This window comes from Bos taurus, chromosome 17, assembly GCF_002263795.3.
Source record: "Bos taurus isolate L1 Dominette 01449 registration number 42190680 breed Hereford chromosome 17, ARS-UCD2.0, whole genome shotgun sequence".
Classification (NCBI taxonomy): Eukaryota; Metazoa; Chordata; class Mammalia; order Artiodactyla; family Bovidae; genus Bos; species Bos taurus.
The window spans coordinates 53,066,422-53,085,759 of NC_037344.1; the positions used below are offsets into that span (position 1 = coordinate 53,066,422).

The 19,338-nt window shown below is 42.6% G+C and overlaps 1 protein-coding gene across 15 annotated transcripts in view; it reads left to right on the top strand.

Moving 5' to 3' along the window:
• The window catches only part of CLIP1 (CAP-Gly domain containing linker protein 1), a 116,780-nt gene that overhangs the window by 67,507 nt on the left and 29,935 nt on the right, over nt 1-19,338 (top strand). For 9 of the 15 annotated variants that reach the window (XR_009491067.1, XM_059876358.1, XM_059876355.1 and 6 more), the window contains 10 exons: nt 1,442-1,558; nt 3,719-3,776; nt 4,978-5,061; nt 5,986-6,142; nt 8,037-8,202; nt 8,310-8,525; nt 11,021-13,288; nt 14,365-14,481; nt 16,562-16,668; nt 18,413-18,508. Coding sequence is in view for 14 of the 15 variants with exons in the window: in XM_059876358.1 (XP_059732341.1) it covers nt 1,442-1,558; nt 3,719-3,776; nt 4,978-5,061; nt 5,986-6,142; nt 8,037-8,202; nt 8,310-8,525; nt 11,021-13,288; nt 14,365-14,481; nt 16,562-16,668; nt 18,413-18,508 (3,386 nt within the window). In the remaining variant the exon portion in view is untranslated. The remainder of the gene's footprint in view (nt 1-1,441; nt 1,559-3,718; nt 3,777-4,977; nt 5,062-5,985; nt 6,143-8,036; nt 8,203-8,309; nt 8,526-11,020; nt 13,289-14,364; nt 14,482-16,561; nt 16,669-18,412; nt 18,509-19,338) is intronic. The other 6 variants (XM_005217890.5, XM_059876365.1, XM_005217892.5 and 3 more) reach the window with 3 other exon arrangements.

Sequence of the window (19,338 nt, forward strand, 5' to 3'; positions counted from 1 at the left end):
ACACAAGAGACATAGGTTCAGTCCTTGGGTCAGATAGATCCCCTGTGGAAGGAAATGGCAACCCACCCCCTTATTCTTGCCTGGAAAATCCCATGGACAGAGGAGCCTGGTGGGCTATAGTCCATGGGGTCACAAAAGAGTCAGACCTGACTTAGTGACTAAATAATAAGAGTCACAGGTAAAACAGAATGTGAACTCTGAGTGCACTTGACTCTTGTAAATTAACATGCTATGATCAATAAGAGTCACAGCAAAATGAAGGTTAAGAGCCCGGATCCCTCCACATTGCTACTTATTCTCATTGGGGTTTTTTCCTACGTCCCAGTGAGAGCAAGGTCTATTCCTTGCTCTTTGGAGGATACACTGGACAAATGTGCTTTTGACCAAGGCATAGGAAATGATAAGAAACCTTTGCCAGCTACATTTCTTACTAACTAGCCTTGTTAAATGTCATAGTCATTTTTAACTGTTGTTCAAGGAAGGAATCCTCTTTCCCAGTCCTCCTGCCACTAGCTCAGGCACTGGCACTGATGCTGAATGTTCTGAGCTTTTTGTGGGAGAAGCTGCTCTATTGGCAAAGAAGGAAGGGTTGTGATGGTTAAATGGGGAGAGGTGAGGACAGACGAATGGCAAAGATTGCTAAGTAACCTTAGCCGAGGATGACAAGCCCAGAAAATTTTTCTCCAGTCTCCTCATTTGGTTTTAAACTACCAATCCAAACACAGAAATTAAATTAATAAAGAATATGTAGCTAATGGTTGGTCTACTTTTTTACATGAAGATTCAGTGAAAGCCAATTTTTCTGATGGCTGTTGTCTAGTACATGTTTAAAGTTTTGTTTTACATGTTGAAAAACTTCAAGCATGTACAAAATACAGAAAATGAAATACAGTCACATGAATCTACTACCATTCCTATCTTACGGTCTTTAAAAATCCAGAAAGTGAAACTGCTCAACCGTCTCATTTAGAAAGTAAGCTGCTGGGACTTCCTGGGTGGTCCAGTGGTTAAGAATCTACCTGCCAATGCAGGAGACACGAGTTCGATCCCTGATCTGGGTACTTGAATCCGAAATGTTCCGGGGCAGCTAGGCCTGTGTGCCACAAAAAAGAAAAAAAAAATACAGTAAACATCTATATTTTCTGTTTTAGATCTTGCTGATAGTCCAAATTTAGGTATAGAAAAATACTGTATTTTGATTATTTAAAAATAGCCATGGACAGTCTTATCTAGCTCTGGTTGTGTGACAAGTCATTGGCTTCTTAGAACTAAAAGCAACAACACTAAAATGACTTTTACCCATGCCTTTATTCCTTTCAGTTTTGTTTGGTTGTGTTTGTTTCTCATACATTTTTTTCATATTTGTCTTATGTTTTCTTTCTCATTCCTTTTTGTTTCCTTTGGTCCATTGGCTTCTGTACCATGTAACTCTGTCTGGTAGGCTAGTAGCATCACCAAAGAGCTGCAGGGAAAAGAGCTAATGCTTAATAACCTTCAGGAAAACTTGAGTGAAGTCAGTCAAGTGAAAGAGGCTTTGGAAAAAGAACTGCAGACTTTGGTAAGTACCTGTCAGGAATCTGAATCTCAGGGTTTCTGGCCAATTTGAATCATTCCTGTTTTAAAAAAACACACGAAAATTTCTATAAAGAAAGAAGTATGGCACCTATTTCCTTTCTTTTGCAAAGTATTGATTGGCTGATAATCAGGGGAATTGGATCAAACCCAAACTAGCAATAAAGGTAAGTATTGCTTTTTTTAAAATCTGTCCTTTGCCTCTGGTAATGCATTGACGTTTTGACATGTTGCTGACCACTTAGTTTCACTAAACACGGGGGCCTTCCAAGTTATGTTAGGTTTCATGTGTGGCTCTTGCCCTGTGCCTTGTCGTCCCTGCCCTGAGACAGCAAAGCCGGCAAGCTCCCTGGGTCACAGGCAACCTCCGTTAGCAAGGCAGTGATGTTTGTGCGTGCTCGGTCGTGTCCGACTCTCTGTGACCCCATGGACCGTAGCCCACCAGGCTCCTCTGTCCATGGGATGCTCTAGGCAAGAATGCTGGAATGGGAGGTCTTCATGTGCCTTCTTGCTTTCCACTTTTTATACCTCTGTGCTAATAGCAGTCGTGGGATAAAGGTGTTTTGATATTTTTTTGATTTAAATGCCAATATTACATATTTCTACTTTTTAAAATGTTAATACGTAGTTAACTGCACTATTCATTATGATAGCTACCATCCACTTGGCTGTATAAATTTGAATTAATTAAAATTTAATAAAATATAAAATTCGAGACTTTCCTCATGGTCCAGTGGCTAAGACTCCACATTCCTAATGCAGAGGGCCCAGGTTTGATCCCTGATCAGGGAACTAGATCCCATGTGTTCCAACTAAGAGTTTGCATGCTGCGACTAAGACCTAGTGCAGCCAAATAAATATTTTTAAAAATACAGAAAATTCAGTTCCTCCATTGTGCTAGTCACATTTTAAGGGCTTGATAACTCCACGTGGCCAGTGGCTGCCAACTGACCAACACTATCATTGTAGAGAGTTCTGATGAACCCCCAGTTTTGATGCATAGTATTTCAGGTACATTTTGAGAAAAGTTGGCCTGGAGATTACCATTTTTTAATATAGTGTCCTTTAAGAAAATGCATTTGGGGTGTCGTGCCATTTCTCTGCCCTCCTCCCCAAACTTTCAGGATGTCTTACTGTTTGTTTTTCAAGTTAGAGTATTTCTCTGTGTCCTCTGAAGAGAAAACATGCCTCCTGAAGTCTGGCCTTGGGAATAACGCAGGTGGACAACCTGTGGGCTTTGATGGGCTTGTGGTTTGTGAGCCCATTTTTTAAATCAAATATTCATTTAAAAATTCACTTGGTGTCTCTAGCTCAGAATTCATCTCAGGAGAATCAGGAGAGGGGTTTTATCCTGCCCTCCTGTCATATTTAGAAAAGATAGTGAGTGAGCGATGGACTTTTTAATGTAAAGTAGTTGACACAGATCTAGTTTCCAGATACTAGGTTCTAATTATTCTTAGATGTAAAACATGCAAGAACTCAGATCCCCAGACGTAGAAAACAAACTTACGGTTACCAAAGTGGAAAGGTGGGAGAAAGAGATAAGTTAGGAGCTTATCATTGTCATATACACATGACTATATAAAAAATAGATAACCAACAAGGACCTAGTATAGCACAGGGAGCTATACTCAATGTTTTGTAATAACCTATAAAAGAGTTTGAAAAAGAATAGATAGTTGTGTGTATATAACAGAATAACTTTGCTGTACACCTGAAACTAACATAGCATTATAAATCAACTAAACTTCCAAAAAAATATATTAAAAAAAAATTCTGAACCCTGTTTGCTGTCTCAGGCAGATTTCTGGAGCAGTTCTGCTACTTGAGGGTAGCAACATGCAGAAAAAGTATACACGTGGCACCACATGTACATACGCACATGTGCATGTACTGACATAAGTGTGCATATCCATACACATATACAGACATATGTGCATGCCCAGGCAGGCACACAGACACAAACCTCATTCACTCGTGTGCACACATGCATGGTACGCATATGGTAGTAATTGACACCTACATGTTTTAAGCATAGGTTAGCTTTAATGAAACAAAACTAGCAACAAAAAATAATGTTACGGTTATTGAAACTTTTTATAATTTGAGATCTGTCTATTCTGAATGTCTGATTGTTTTTCTTTAGAAAGAAAAGTTTGCTGATGCTTCAGAGGAGGCAGTCTCTTTTCAGAGAAGTATGCAAGGTACGTCTCACTAACATAAGAGCACTTTAGAGGAGGTCATGTCTTCAAGCGGGAGCCAGTCTTCAGCTCAAATAAAGTTCCTGCAGTGCATAGTAATACTACATTCCCTTGGCTTCTTAAAGCCTCAAATTCCAATTAATTCTTTTTATTTTTTTGTGAGCAGTATGAAATGTATACGGGTTTATTTTCAGTTTATCCCCTTCTACATTATACCTACTATTAGATGCCAATATGTCTAACACATTAAAATATTTCCACATAAAAGAAAAAATTGAAAGGCATCATCACTTCTCTTATACTATCACCAAGTCAACCAAGCTGTGTCAGCCTTCAGTCCATGCCTTCAGCCTCCTTTCCTCACCATCCTGAAGTCCCAACATGTTCTTAGTACTGGAAAGAGCCAACATCACCATCCAGACACAGCTTACCTTCCCAAACTGCTGTCACTTCTGCAGTCTAATCATTTCACCTGGAATCTATCCTGCCTTCTAGAAATATACAGTCCAGTTGTATTAAAAAACTCACCCCTGTCAAATATACCCAAGACACATTGAGTAAGAACAGGAGGTTACAAAATAGTATATACTCCATGGTTCCATTTATACAAACCTATGGGTGCCATTTCCTACTCCACGGGATCTTCCTGACTCAGGGGTTGAACTTTCATTAATTACATCCCCTTGGCAGGTAGATTCTTTATGACTAGCACCACCAGGAAAGCTCATACAGAACTATATGCACATATATTCAGCACTAACCCCCAACACAGATGTTTGAATGGATCATGTCCACAGTATTTCTAGTAATGAACTCTGGGTGGTCAGGTTGACTCCCATTAATTCTTCTTTTTGACCTAAAGCTTGATGCATGTTAAAATGTAGATGTACTTGGGTAAAGTATCATCTTACTTAAGCTTCAGTCATTGGCAGCTCTATTGAGTTTTAAGTGGAAGGAGGCAAGAGATCCCTGGAGAATGGATGTTCAGTGCCTACCTAATCTTCAGATCTGGGGAGACAGAAAATTGCTTGCTTGCTTGCTTCTTTAGGTTCATTATATAGTGGTTTGGTTTCTAATGGGATTCTTAAGTATTCCCGTGACCCCAAATCTCAAACTTTTGATTTGATTTGATTATAAGACAATTAAGCTTTAGGTGGCCTATTAACTCTGAGATGTATTAAACTTTTAACTTAATCCCAAATAGAAACTGTAAATAAATTACATCAAAAAGAGGAACAGTTTAACGCACTGTCTTCCGAACTGGAGAAGTTGAGAGAAAATTTAACAGGTAAGAACACGTCTCTGGTTATTATAAACGTTAAATATAGTAGGCTTCCTAGGATTTGAGATTGTTTTAGTGTGTGGTTACAATGTATCTACTGTTCAAGCATAAAGTCTTTGCTCATTGTGTTCTCTTGTGATGAAATCTTGTTGGAGGTCTGTAAACCGCAGCAAATCCTCTCTGCCTTGCTTTCAAACAAGTCAGAATCCACCACACCTCACCACTCCCAGTGCTGCCCTTCATCCCAGCTAGCCAGCATCTTTAATCTGAGCTGTAGTAACAGCTGGCCACCTGGGCTGCCCACTTCTGCTCTTGCCCCCTTCAGTCTTCTCTTAGCATAGCAGCCAAAGAGATGCTTTCAACTTTAAGTCAGCTCATGTCACATCTCTGCTCAAGGTGGCCCAGTGGCACCCATCTCGCTCAGAGTAAAGGCTGTGGTCCTCAGCTCCCGTCAGGTCCTGTTGCCTTTCTGATTTCCTCCTGTGCTGTTTTTCCCCAGGTTCCTTCCACTGCAGCCGTATCTGCCTCCTTGGTGATACTCGATTGTGAAGCATGTTCCTGCGTCAGGGCCTTTGCACCTGCTTTTCTTCTGTCTGCATTTCTCTTCCCTCATTTCCCCTAGGGTTTTACTTAAATGTCACTATCTCAGAGAGGCTCTTTCTAAGATTTCACACTCCCCAGCTTCCTTCCTGGCTCCTGTCTCTGCTTGTATTCTTTTCCCCCTCTTAGCACTTACCACTCTCTAATATATGATTTGTTCTCTTTCTTGTTCATTGTCTCTCTTCTCTGCTAGAATATAATTTTCATGAGAGCAGGGATTGCTATGTACAGATATTCCCAGAGCAAGTTTTGGCATACAGAATGTAGTTAATATGTTGTTGATTATAATACAACAGCTCTATTTTTTTTTCTATATATATATATATTCAGATATGGAGGCAAAATTTAGAGAGAGAGATGAAAGGGAAGAGCAGCTGATAAAGGCAAAAGAAAAACTGGAAAATGACATTGCAGCAATAATGAAAATGTCTGGAGACAATTCTTCTCAGCTGACAAAAATGAATGACGAACTACGTCTGAAAGAAAGGTATGTATGAGTATTAATAAGAGCGCCTGCTTTAGGTTAGGCTCTCAAGGAAGGTCTAGATGGGAGGAGAGCCAAACTCTTCAGGATAGTTATGTTTTAAAAGTTGCCTGTCTCTCATCCTTTATTGTCTCAGTGTATCCTTGAATCAATTATTTAACCTTCTAAGGGGAAGGTAGTAGTTTACCAATGGCAATAACATCTTTAAAAAAAAATTTTTTTTTAATTTATTAATTTGGCTGTGCTGGGTCTTAATTGTGACATGTGGACTCTTAGTTGTAGCTTGTGGGATCTAGTTCCCTGACCAGGGATCGAACCCAGACCCCCTGCATTGTGAGCGTGGAGTCTTAGCTCACACCAGGACCACCAGGGAAGTGGTCCTTAACTGGACCACCAGGGAAGTCCCAGGCAGTAACATCTTTTATAGGCAGTTTAAAATATTTTTAACTTATTGCAGTGTAACGATAGATAACAATTATGAAGGGCTGACCGTATGCCACATGGTGTGCTGACCACTTTGTATAGAGTATATTTTTCTGATAATCCCACGAGCTGAGTGTATTATTGTTCCCATATTAAAGAAAAAGAAATCGAGGCATAATGAGGTTAGGCAACTTCCCTGAGGTTTCAAGTCTAGGCAAGTTCTGGTCCCAGCGCCCTTGCTGCCCTTGATCACTACACCGTACTTCTTCAGGGCTAAAGCTTCTTTCATCTAACTCTCTGTTCTTGTCTTTATTCTGAGGGTCTTGTTGCTTTGATTTGTGTTAATGGCTGCTGTATAAAAATCAAATGTTTATTTTATAAGGCACATTTTTTAGAAGACATGTTAGCACCATTAGACTTCTGATTCTGAAAGTGGTAACACCTGGCGGTTATGTTTACATCCAGCCATGCGAGGGCTTCCCTGGTGGTCCAATGGTTAAGACTGTTCCGTTAATGCGCTTCCATCGCAGGGGGCACAGGCTCGATCCCTGGTCCGGGACCTAAGATCCCACATGGCGTGAGGTGTGGCCAAAAAATAACAACAAAAGCATTCGGCCGAGCACTCCCACCCGGCTCAGCGGTGGGGGGTGACGGGCACTGGACCTGGGTTGCCTGGCTCTGGTCAGACTTGCCGCGAGGCAGTCACAGCTGCCAGGGGGTTGTGGCGCAGAGCCTTGGAGAAGTTCCGTTTCTGTCGGTGTTTTATCCAGGGTTTCCATCCAAGTTTCCCTCCTCTGATCTATGAGACAGCCTGCTCTCTAGGCTGATGGCCCTCATACATCTTCATTGGACCACAAGGTTATCTTTAAGCTAGAACTTCAAATTATTTATTGTTATTTTCATATCTGCATTCTGAAGCGGCACCCAAATGAGTCTTGAATATTCTAGTCTGCTAAAATTTGGAAACCTCTAAGTACTTAATACGTTTCCTTTTCGCTCATCTCTCTGCATTGATCTATGTGCTGTGCTGTGCTCAGTCGTGTTTGACTCTTTGCGACCCTATGGACTGTAGCCCGCCAGGCTCCTCTGTCCATGGGATTCTCTAGACAAGAATACTGGAGTGGGTTGCTGTGCCCTCCTCCAGAGGATCTTCTCGACCCAGGGATCGAACCCAGGTCTCCTCCATTAGAGGCAGATTCGTTACCGTCTGAGCTGGACATAAAATAATAAATGTTCACACTAAGAGTAGTTGTTACTCTAAGGTATTTATAACCATCACAGTCGTTGAAAAGTATGCTTCTGGACAAGTCAAGGTTTTTGTTTTTTTTTTTTTATTCTAGATGTTATTGCTCATAACATTTATCATCATTAAGCCAGTTATTATCAATATTATCAATATTATCTTTTAAAGTATAACTCAGGATTTAAAGTACTCTTGGAAAAATCTGACGCTTCATTTTGAAATTCCTTCTAGAAATGTAGAAGAATTACAGCTGAAACTAACCAAGGCTAATGAAAACGCAAGCCTTCTGCAGAAAAGTATTGGGGAAGTAACTCTCAAAGCTGAACAGAGTCAGAAAGAAGCAGCTAAAAAGCATGAGGAAGAAAAGAAAGAACTGCTGAGAAAACTGTCAGACCTGGTAAGGAGAGAGAGAGTCAGTGGGACTGGTGGCCAGCAGGGGCAGAGTGGGTGGCTGGCAGGACAGCTGTGGCCAGGTGAATTCCTTCTGACATGGGGTATCTGCAGGAAAAGAAGATGGAAATGAGCTGGAACGAGTGTCAAGATCTGAAAGCCAGGTACGAGGAAGCCAGTTCCGAGAGCAGAGCCAAGCACGAAGAAGTCCTGCAGAACCTCCACAAGCTGCTACGGGACACAGAGGAGCGGCTGAAGGCAGCACAGGAGGAGAACCGCGAGCTGCTGCAGAAGCTGGAGGAGCTGGGGAAGCAAGCCGACAGAGCCAGAGTATGTGGTGGGGAGGACTGTGTGCCCCAGTATAGTGAGCTCTGCATCCCGTGTCAAGGTTGTAAGGGTGCTTAGAAAGCAGCAGCGCATGGAATGGGTTCAGTGGCCTTCAGAGCGCATGGCAGGAGGGGGAATGACGTCTCCTGTGGCTTCAAGTGTTTTGTACCAGGCGCTCTTCCTTCTCAGGGTTGGTGGTGGCTACAGGTCTTTCCACCCTGAATGCACTGTGTAGCCATCACCCCCTACGCTGCTTCACAAAGAGCCTTCTGTTGCCTGAGCTCTGTCCGTCTGCTCGTAATAGACTCTCTGTCGCAGAAAAGCATGTCCCTCTAGTCTTGGCCGTCTTGCTGCCACCTTGCACCAGGGTTAGGAGAGACATCGTGCAGAAAAGCAAGAGACAGAGGCCATGCATGAGGCAGGTGGGCAGGGAATGGAGCCCGGTTGGAAGAACAGAGGAAAAAATCAGAAGGGAGACCTCTGGAGACGGCTTTCGTATGTCCCCAGGAAAGCACTGAAAGCTTATTAACAAGGAAGTTGGACTGAAGGGCTGTGAGAAAATATCCTACTACTGAGTAGAGTAGAACTCGATACATTGAATGTTATTCTATGGTGTCAGGATCGTGTCAGTGTCCCAATATGTTTTCTGACCCTCTTACTGCTATTTAAATTGCTCAAAGAAAAGTAAATTATTGTCTTTAATTGTTTTTAATGTATCAGAGAAATGTTTATATACATGTAGGAGTTGAGTAGAATAAAATACAGAAGAATACATGTAGGACTTAAAACAGATCCCTGATACTGGGAATGACTGTGGGCAGAAGGAAAAGGGGGTGACAGAGGATGAGATGATTGGATGGCATCACCAACTCAATGGACATGAGTTTGAGCAAGCTCCAGGAGATAGTGAAGGACAGGGAAGCCTGGCGTGCTACAGTTCATGGGGTCACCAAGAGTCAGACATGACTCAGCGACTGAACAACAGCAAAACAGATCCCTTTTAAATTAAATGGAACACATCATAATATACGTCATGTGTGAAAGTGAAAGATGCTCATTCATGTCCGATTCTTTGCAACCCCATGGACTATACAGTCCATGGAATTCTCCAGGCCAGAATACTAGAGTGGGTAGCCTTTCCCTTCTCCAGGGGATCTTCCCAACCCAGAGATCGAACCCAGGTCTCCTGCATTGCAGGCAGATTCTTTACCAGCTCAGCTACCAGGGAAGCTATATGCTGCCCATCAAGGCTTTCTCTTTCCCCTGTGAAATATCTCCAGTTTTATGAAACATTTAACACTGGATATAATTTCCAGAATTTTGGACTTTGAGGCTCCCTTTATCTTGGTAGACACCAGTTTTCTAATGTTTCCCTTAAAATGCTGTAGCCTGACCAAACCACAGCATTCTAGAGGTTTGTGTAAAGCCCCATTAATTTTGTTTGTTGTTGTTTTCGTCAGGATCATTTGGTTAAAGTGCCAGAATTGTTTCCCTTCCAAAGTAGTCTGAATATCTGATTTCTGTGAACCTCGGTGTTTGTCAGCAGCAAGGGCTCAGCAAACACTTTTGAGAGCTGATGAATCCTTCAGATGTTTTCCCCAGGAAAATTGATATACACACTCAAGCCGTTTTGGGTGAAATCTCAGGAAGTTCATGGAGCCCACGATGCTCCCATGTTCCCTAATTTAATTGCCAAACTATGCCATGCCATCCAGTACAGTAGGCCCTGGACGCATGTGGCCATTTAAATTTTAACTAGTTCAAGTTATAAATTCCCCTTCTCAGTCGCACGTGCCACTCATGTGGCTAGTGGCTACCACAATGGACAGTGCAGATCAAATCCTTTTACATCATGGCAGAAAGTTCTGGACAGCACTGGTAGACACTGTGGTCAGTTTATTTTATAAACCAGTACTTTTTTTAAAAGCCCATTTATTTTGGTCATCAAAGCCTAGCAAATTAGTCTGCATTTTAGTTACATGTATCATTGGGACTAAATCAGTTTCAGACCAGGTTCTTTAGTAAGGGTCTGTTAGTTTGAAAGGCAACAGTTTATAACACCTCCTCCCTCTTCCCTTTTTTGGTTAAAATATACTTTTTGTAGTTCTTTGGATTGTGTTTTTAAAAATTCTTCTATGAATCTCTCCTACGATAGAAATTACTGGATAATTGGGAACGGCAGGAAAAGAATCCCATGCCCTGATGTCAAACTACTGTTTGTATCTTCTAGTTAACTGTCAGGAGTACTTCAGAGGTTGTTTCAAAGATGAACCAATAGAGTTATCAGTGTTTTGCAAAGCTACAGTTGCTTTGCATTATCCTTTTATGGGCTCTGTTCATCTAGTTTCTTTCCCCTGTTATCCAGATAGTTTCTATGACATTTATTATAAACTTTTTTTTTTAACTTCTATGACTTAGATTATGTTAAGTTACTCGGGCTTGCATTTGTCTGCTTGATTTCATTTTGTTTCCATTCTTTCCATCTTTTGTCTCTGTAGTCGCTAACTTACTTATTAACATCAGCCAAAAGAGAAATTGAACTAATGTCAGAAGAGCTGAGGGGTCTGAAATCAGAGAAGCAGCTTCTTGCCCAGGAGGGGAATGCTTTAAAGTTAGAAAAAGGTTCACTTCTGTCCAAACTTGTAGAGTTGGAGGCCAAAATAACTTTACTTCAGGAGGACCAACAGAAGCTCTGGTCAGTAAATGAAACCCTTAATTTAGAAAAGGAGAAAGTCTGGGAAGAAAAGCAAGACGCTGAAAAGCTTTATCAGCAAGAACAACTCGATAGAGCAGCTTTGGCTGTGGAGAGAGAGAAATTACTAAAAGAGATCAACATCGCGCAGGAGGAACTCTTGAAGATAAATACGGAAAACGAGTCTTTGCAGGCTTCTGAAGCAAGCTTGCAGGCACTCGCAGAGGAACTGCAGTTCAGCAAAGATATTCTAATGGCCGAGTCTCAGAAGTATCGGGAAGAAAAAGATCACCTGGAGAATCGTATCAAGAAGCTGGTCACTGAAAACCTCGCGTTGGCTAAAGATAAAGATGAAATTATTCAGAAGCTTCAGAGCTCCTATGAGGAGCTGGTCAAAGATCAGAAGAGCTTGGTGCAGGAGATCGAGGATCTCACAATAGAGAAAAAGTCAACTTTGGAGAAACAATCAGGTCTTGACAACATGTGTATAGCCCTAAAGGTCGAAAGAGATCGTCTTCTTCAGAGCAGCAAAGACCTGCAGTTCGAGAAGGACATGCTGCTTCAAGATCAGGAAAAGCTGAACACCAGTCTGGAGACTGCCCTTCAGGTCAAACATCTGCTCAGCACGGAAGCCGGTGAGCTCCGCACACAGCTGGAGGAGGCCAGCAAGGCACTGAGGAAGGCTGAGCTGGAGATTCTGCAACTGCAGGCCACGAACACAAGCCTCACAAACCTGCTGGAAGAAATTAAGACCAGCCGGGAGATCACAGACTCCGAGTGCATCCAGCTTCTGCACGAAAAAGAGACCTTAACCTCTTCTGAGAGAAGGCTCTTGGCCGAGAAAGAAGAACTGCTAAATGAAAATAGGCTCATCACTGAAAAACTCAGCAAATACTCGGAAGAGTCCGCCCACATCGAGATGAACCTGAATGAGAAGATCACATACCTCACTTCTGAGAAGGAGCTGGTTTGTCAGAAAATCACTAAGCTCAAAAAGCAGCAGGATAACCTCTTGAAAGAAAAATCGGTACTGGAGATGCGGAATGGGGATTTACTGGTAGAAAGAGAGAACTCCATGAAGGCCATGGAAGACCTTAAAAAGAAATATGATCAAGAGTCAGCCAACAGAAGAATCGTTGTGCACGAGAAGATGAAACTGCTCAGCAATCTCGATGCTCTGAAGAAAGAGCTTCAAGAGAGAGAAAAGGAAAACCAAGAGCTCACAGCCACCAAGTGTGATCTCTCTCTGATGCTAAAAGAGGCCCAAAACGCCAAAAAGATGCTAGAAAAAGAACACACTGACGTATTGCAAGCCAAGGAGAGTTTAAATGCTGAACTCAAGGCCTGCTGTTCTGAAAAGAACATCTTGTTAAGGGACGGGTTGAATCTGCAAGAAGAATGTCAGAAGTTAAACGAGAAGATTCACACAATGCAACAGTCCCTCGTGCTGGAGAAAGAAGCCAGGACGCAGGACAAAGAGTCGTCCTTGTACGAGAGCAACAAACTCCATGGGAAGGTGGCGCTCCTGGAACAGGAGGTGGAGAAGCTGAGAACCTGCACCCAGGAGCTCCAGTCTGAAAACTACACGCTTGTCCAAGATAAGACCAACTCAGAGCAGAAAGTGGCTGACATCATCAAGGAGAAGGAACTCCTGAGTGCAGAGACGGCGCGTTTGGCCACCAACATAGAGACTCTGAAGAGTGACTTTGCTGCCTTGTCCAAGTCCAAGTTGGAACTGCAGGAACTGCATGGCTACCTCACCAAGATGCTGGACGACCTGCAGCTGAACCACGAGGTGACCCTGGCTGAGCAGGCCAAGGCGACGCAGGACAACAGGAACCTCCTGGCCGAGAAAAGAGAGATGATGCTGAAAAAGGACGAGCTCCTGAAGGAGAAGGAGAAGCTGGCCGAAAGCTACTTCCTCCTCCAGAAAGAGATCAGCCAGCTGGCCAAAACCAACAGCCACATCTCAGCCAACCTCCTGGAGTCTCAAAACGAAAACCGTATTTTGAGGAAAGACAAGAGCAAGCTCGCTCTAAAAATCAGAGAGCTCGAGACCCTGCAGTCCTTTACGGTAAAGTGGGAGGTTCAGGGATTGGGCCCCTGGCCTTCACCCTGTTCACTAACCCTGTAGTGGCTGAGGGAACGTGCCTTCATTTCCAAAGAAGGAAATGCACCCCATTTAACCACTTGGTCAGGTATCTCAAGCTGTTTGTTACCACCTGAAAGGGCAAGTGTTCACCAAATGTCTAATTGTTGTCATCTCTCTCTATTAGAAAAGATTGCAAACTGTGAATAAAAAGGATAAATGTTTTTTAATTTAGGGAGATTTTTTCTGAGAAAGGCAACCATAGTTCTTAAAGGCTTAAGAACAATGATAAAATGGTCACATGTTAAAACTTAGCATCTTCTATGTGGCTTTAATTGTTTCATAAATCTTCCCTCCAGCTACTGGGAAGGTGTAGAGGCAGAATTCTCAGAAGCTGGATAAGATCACATGAAATTGTGATCTAATGCCTTAAAAGATTTTAATTCACTTCTGTGATTTTATTTTCAATACTGTATCAACTAAGGATTTGTTTCCATGTGTATATTATCTTTTTTATTCACAGCCATGCTTGTATTCATTGCCTACAGCTTCTCATAGACTTGGTCATTCAGTGCTTCTCATTAAACACTTGAGCCTTAAACACTGTAACCGCCCAAATAATTTCCATTTTTGTTTGAAAAGTTCCAACTGAGATTCCATATTTCAATCTCTCAACTATGATTAAGAGAAAAAATTTGGCCACAGAAGGATGTAAGGCTTTCTTATCAGTGAACATTTCTCTCAAACAGAAGTCAGAGTGATGAGCACCATTGTCAGTAGAATTCAGAACTTAGAAGGCGCAGGTTTATAGGGATCTGAAAATACATAAATTGCATATTTGAGTTTGGCTTGTTGAAAAATGGCACAGAAAGTGTCTATAACTTTGTTCTGCTTGTTCGTCTTGGTCTGTCTGTCTTGGCATGGGGTTGGTTACCGGCTCACCATCTCTGTGTGATTCCCTTCACCACACAGATCCTGAGCCTCGTGGCCTGAGCGTTAGTCACCCCCTCCCAGGTTGATAAGGGGTGCTCTCATTTCTCACACTGCTTTCTCACACTTAGGCTGCTCAAACCGCTGAAGATGCCATGCAGATAATGGAACAGATGACCAAAGAGAAGACTGAAACACTGGCCTCCTTGGAAGATTCCAAGCAAACAAATGAAAAACTGCAGAATGAAGTAATCAGATTTAAATGGCTTTTTGTACAAAGGACAGCCTATCGACTTCATGGAATTCTTGATGACTAACTCAGGATGGTTTATTTACTTATTTTTTTTGAAGTGTGGCCTTACACAGGTTTGATCTATGTTAGTGGAGTCACATGTACACCAGGATGATGATCCTATGAAATAAAGTGTATTACTTCATTACCTATTTAGTAAGATCAACCTTTAAAAAAGGAGGGGAAAACCCTGGTAGTGTGGGTTTCTGCGATAGTTTGTTTACTGATACAACTACTGAGAGGAGGTACCAATGGCATTCTCTAGCTTTTGTGTTTTTTATCGTAAATCACATGCATTTTTTTTTCTCCCAACTGCCTCCCAACTTTGAGCCACTGGATTCCATCCCTCAGCCCTGAGTTTGACATAGGCCTTTTTCTTGGCCTGTTTTGGTACTGCCTCCCCTTATATCTCATTTTGAATCAGTCACTTCTGGGTCTCAGACAGATTTGTGGCATCAGGGTAATTTTGATTCTGTCCAAAAGTAGCATCTCTCATCCTTGCACCTCTCTTTTGATTCCTGCCCGCCCTCCTCCCCACACCCCATACCAGCCCTTTCTTTCTTTGGAAAGCTGTTACGTAAATCCAAAGCAGATTGCTTCGCCGAAATAGTTATGTGAAGTTCTATAGAACTTCAGATGCTTTTTAAAGTGACAGTCAGGTGAGATGTTAAGAAGTTAAAGCCAGGGAAGATCCAGACAGGCACACTGAATAGCTGTCGTAAAGATCAGGCCTCCTCATGGGAAGCAGAGCAAGGAATGAAATCCATAATGGCATAAATATTTTGAAATAATTAGACGGGAAATAAAGCTTGACGTAGAAAAGAGTACATTTATGATTGAATTGACGGTCCTAAGAGAACAAGACTTAAGCTGAAAACATAAAAGCATTAAAAATTTTAGATGGTAATCGATTGGAAGCTAAAGTAAATAAGATTTTAAGGAATGTCCCTAACCTTTGAAAGTAGATTCAGGGAGAATCCCTTGTTTCCATAACTTACCCCTTGGTGTCTCGCTACAGCCAGAATACAGACTGGATGAATCACTTTCTGGTCCCACTGAACATTCCGTGAATCTGGAATGTTAGGGAGCATTAAAAGGAAGATGGTGGTGTTAAAATTTGCAGGACACTTTCCAGGGCTCCTGACTTCCAGGGCTCCTGACCGGTAGCATGTAGTAGGACAGAATGACCTCTGGCTGAAGGAGATAACAATATGAGTCCTAGAAAGCCAGCATGGCACCAGGAGTGCACACTGTATGATGGGTCACCCATGACAAGCTCCCCGTCCTTGGGGGCTGCACACCTAGAACTCCAGCCACCTGCCAGAGCCTGAGGTTGGTCATGTCCCCACTGACTCCAGTAATGTGTCTGCTTTTCCCACCAGAGGCCAGGCCGTAGGCTGGCCACATCCCACGTGGGCAGGTGATGGGACTGAATGTGAGTAAGTGCTTTTCAGTCTCGCTATGTGGTTTTTCCCTTTTCAGACTGAAGTTCAGGTGAATAATTAAATTTTTCCCATCTACAAATACCCCAGGAATTTTTATAATGAGGATTATATAAATTGAAATTTGGCACTGACATTGAAAAATATCATATCCTAAATTACTAGTCTTGTGGGAAGGAATGTGTTTTCATTACAAAAAATTAGTCCTTCATGTCATGCCTTTGCAATTTATTTCTAATGTTTTTATTTTCTAATGCATGTTTTAAGATGCATCGTACATGAGTAGCAAGCTCAGTGATAAATTTTAGGAATTGTATAAAAGTGAAAGAGACCTTTTGCTTTATGTTGCAATTTAGTTTGACCTTTTGGCCAGGCGTATAGGGAATGTCTGACTTAACCTATGGGGGAGGCTGCAGTTTATAATAGACCTGATCATTTGTAATCTCTTCACCCAGATGATCTTTTTATTTGTTTTTTTGCAAAGGATTTTAATTTTACCTGTCTAAAGCACATTTTCATGAATGATTTGTCTATCCACTCATGTGACTGGAAAATGAAATAATTTCATTAAGTTTTTTTCTCTTGGTCTTTAAGTTGGATACACTTAAAGAAAACAACTTGAAAAACGTGGAAGAGCTGAACAAATCAAAAGAGCTTCTGACGGTAGAGAACCAAAAAATAGAAGAATTCAAGAAAGAAATGTAAGTTTACCTGTTATGAAAGAAATTATGGAACTTATTTAAAATTGCAAAAGTAGAAACAGTGCTAGTTACTTTTTTCAAGTACTTGACAAGTATATATAAAGTCAAAGTAATAGTCTCCGTCCTGCCCCCGCTAAATGCCATTGCAAACCTTGAGAATTCACCCCTATAACCACTGTGAAGTTGGAACTGTAGCTCAGTTACAGGGTCAAAATGAAATATGGTGAGTGAGTTATAACACTTGGAATTCAAATGTGACTTGATAAAACCTTTTGCAAATACAAGGGGAATTAGAACTTTTTCAGGTAGTATGTTTATATATATGTGGAATCTAGAAAAATGGTAGATGAACCTATTTGCAAGGGCAGGAATAGAGACAGAACGGACACATGGACACAGAAGGAAGGGGAAGGTGGGACAAATCAGGAGATTGGGACTGACTTATATTCACCACCACGTGTAAAGCAGACAGCTGGTGGGAGGCTGCTGTGTAGCACAGGGAGCTCAGCCTGGTGGTCTGTGATGGCCTAGGGGAGTGCGATGGGGATGGGGCGGGAGGGAAGCTCAAAAGGAAGGGATATATGTATAGATCATATATATGATTCACGTTGTAGTACAGCAGAAACTAATATAACATTATAAAGCAACTATACCCCAATAATAACATTTTAAAAAAGTAGTATGCTTATGTGGTAGCTAATCTCAACATTAGGAAACATCAGACCTTCTATTAATTAATCCCTTAAAATACTTTCAATAGCAGGTGGGGGAAAGCATGCACTTTGAAGAGTATCAGATAGTCTTGATTTTAAGAGTAATCTAATCTTCTGGTGTGGACATTAAATGAGCAGAACTTTGAAAGCCTTTTTCTAATCCGAGTTTACTCATCAGTCTGCTGCCTGTGTTTTAGGCAGACAAGCTGCCTGTGTTTCCTTTGTCAATACCGCCTTTCGAGTTTGGTTCTTATAACCGCTGCAGATGGTTATTTATCTGGCACTGTAAGTGGGAGTTACAGAGTAGATTTCATTTTGCTTATCTGTTCTGAGAACTACTCGGTATCAACTGTGTGAACCGAACATTTAAAGCCAGTTAATCTGGTGAACATTTGAGGAAGGCCCTTCTGCTAGGTACAGTTGAGCTAGGAAGGATCCAAAAATGAATTGTATGTGGACTCTGCCCTTCAAGGGTTTGCATTTATTTCCAGTTCTGCTCAAACAAATAGATGAGATTCAAACAGAAACAAAAGCATCAATTCCAAACTCCTCTTCCCAAGTTGGCATCCTCAATACTGCTTGTTGATCAAGCTTGGGTTAGATTAGTATATTATCTGTAGTTCTTCTGTGAGTTCCTAAAATCCTCCTAGAAGAGGTCTTCTCTGGGCTACTTACCTGGGATGGACAGCTCACAACGCTGACGATGGATCCTTTCGTCAGTCTTCGTTTTAGTGATATTGCTCTAGACGGTATTTAAACAGCTCCCAACAGTTCCATTTACACCTATGTATATGTGTAGAGTTGTGGTGGTGGCCTCCAGGAGAGGCTTGACTCTCCTGGTCTGCCAAGGCTAAACAGCATAAATAGAAACAGCCATTGCTTTTTCTATGATGGGGAAAAAAATTCGAAGCTGTTCAGAGAGGGGAGGTTCAGCTACAGTTAGGGATCTCCCCTGACCCCGTGACACAGTAGCCCTGCCAGCCTGGGGGTCTGGAGCACTACATTGACTTCAGTTCATCTGTGTCACACAGGCATCTGGTGAGGGAGGATCTGAGCATCGGGAGAAGATTCCCTCACCAACCTCCCCGTGCCATAATCCCACCTCTGAGCTCCCCGGGCCGTACTAGGTAATGGAGGGGCAGGGTCAGAGCGGACGTATCACAGACAGCCCCGGGGAGTCAGATAAAATCCCCTGTCCTGCAGCACCCTGCAGGAGCCTCCTGTAAGGGTCGTCACACTGGTCTAGATTTATGTGTCCCCGTCCTCACTCAAGTCTTTCTGTTCTGTCTCCACCCCTAGTCAGCATGGGGTGGTCTCACTTCTGCCAAGAGAGAAGCTCACTCTGTGTGCCCTTGTTGAAAGACCCCATTGAATAACAAAAGCTGAGCCCGCGCCTGTAGGCCCACGGGAGCAAAAACCCATGAGCCGTACTGCCGCCCACCTCACCTGGGCCTGCCTTCCTCGCAGGGCTGGGTTCCCGCATCTCCCTTCCCCAAGGGGAGTAGTTCATGCAAGGAGGAGCTGCTACTGCCAGTCTGCCGTTTTTCCTGGCTCCCCACGGCTACGAGAACCTTGCCCCGTGTCAGTAGCTTGGCACAGCATGGCCCAGACTCAGAGCAGGACACAGGGGCAGCGGGAGACACAGCAGTGACGTTCGTGAGAAGCCGCGGGAGGGAGGTGTGAGGAGTGGGTTGAAAGCGCCCCCCCCAAACACACCCCCAGTGACTCATTGTTCCCTGCCTGAGCCTTGGCCACATTTCAGGGACCAGCTGATATAAATGTACTGTGTCATGAGAACAGTGCTGCTCAAAAAGAGACCCGCAGTCATTTTACTGTGCTCTGAGCTAGAGGAGGAGCAGCTCTTTGAGTTTTGTGGTTTACCACATACCCGGGATCTTCATGGGCGCTGGAGCTTTTCAGGTATTTCTCATTGCCTGCCAGGACTGGCGTTCCTGGA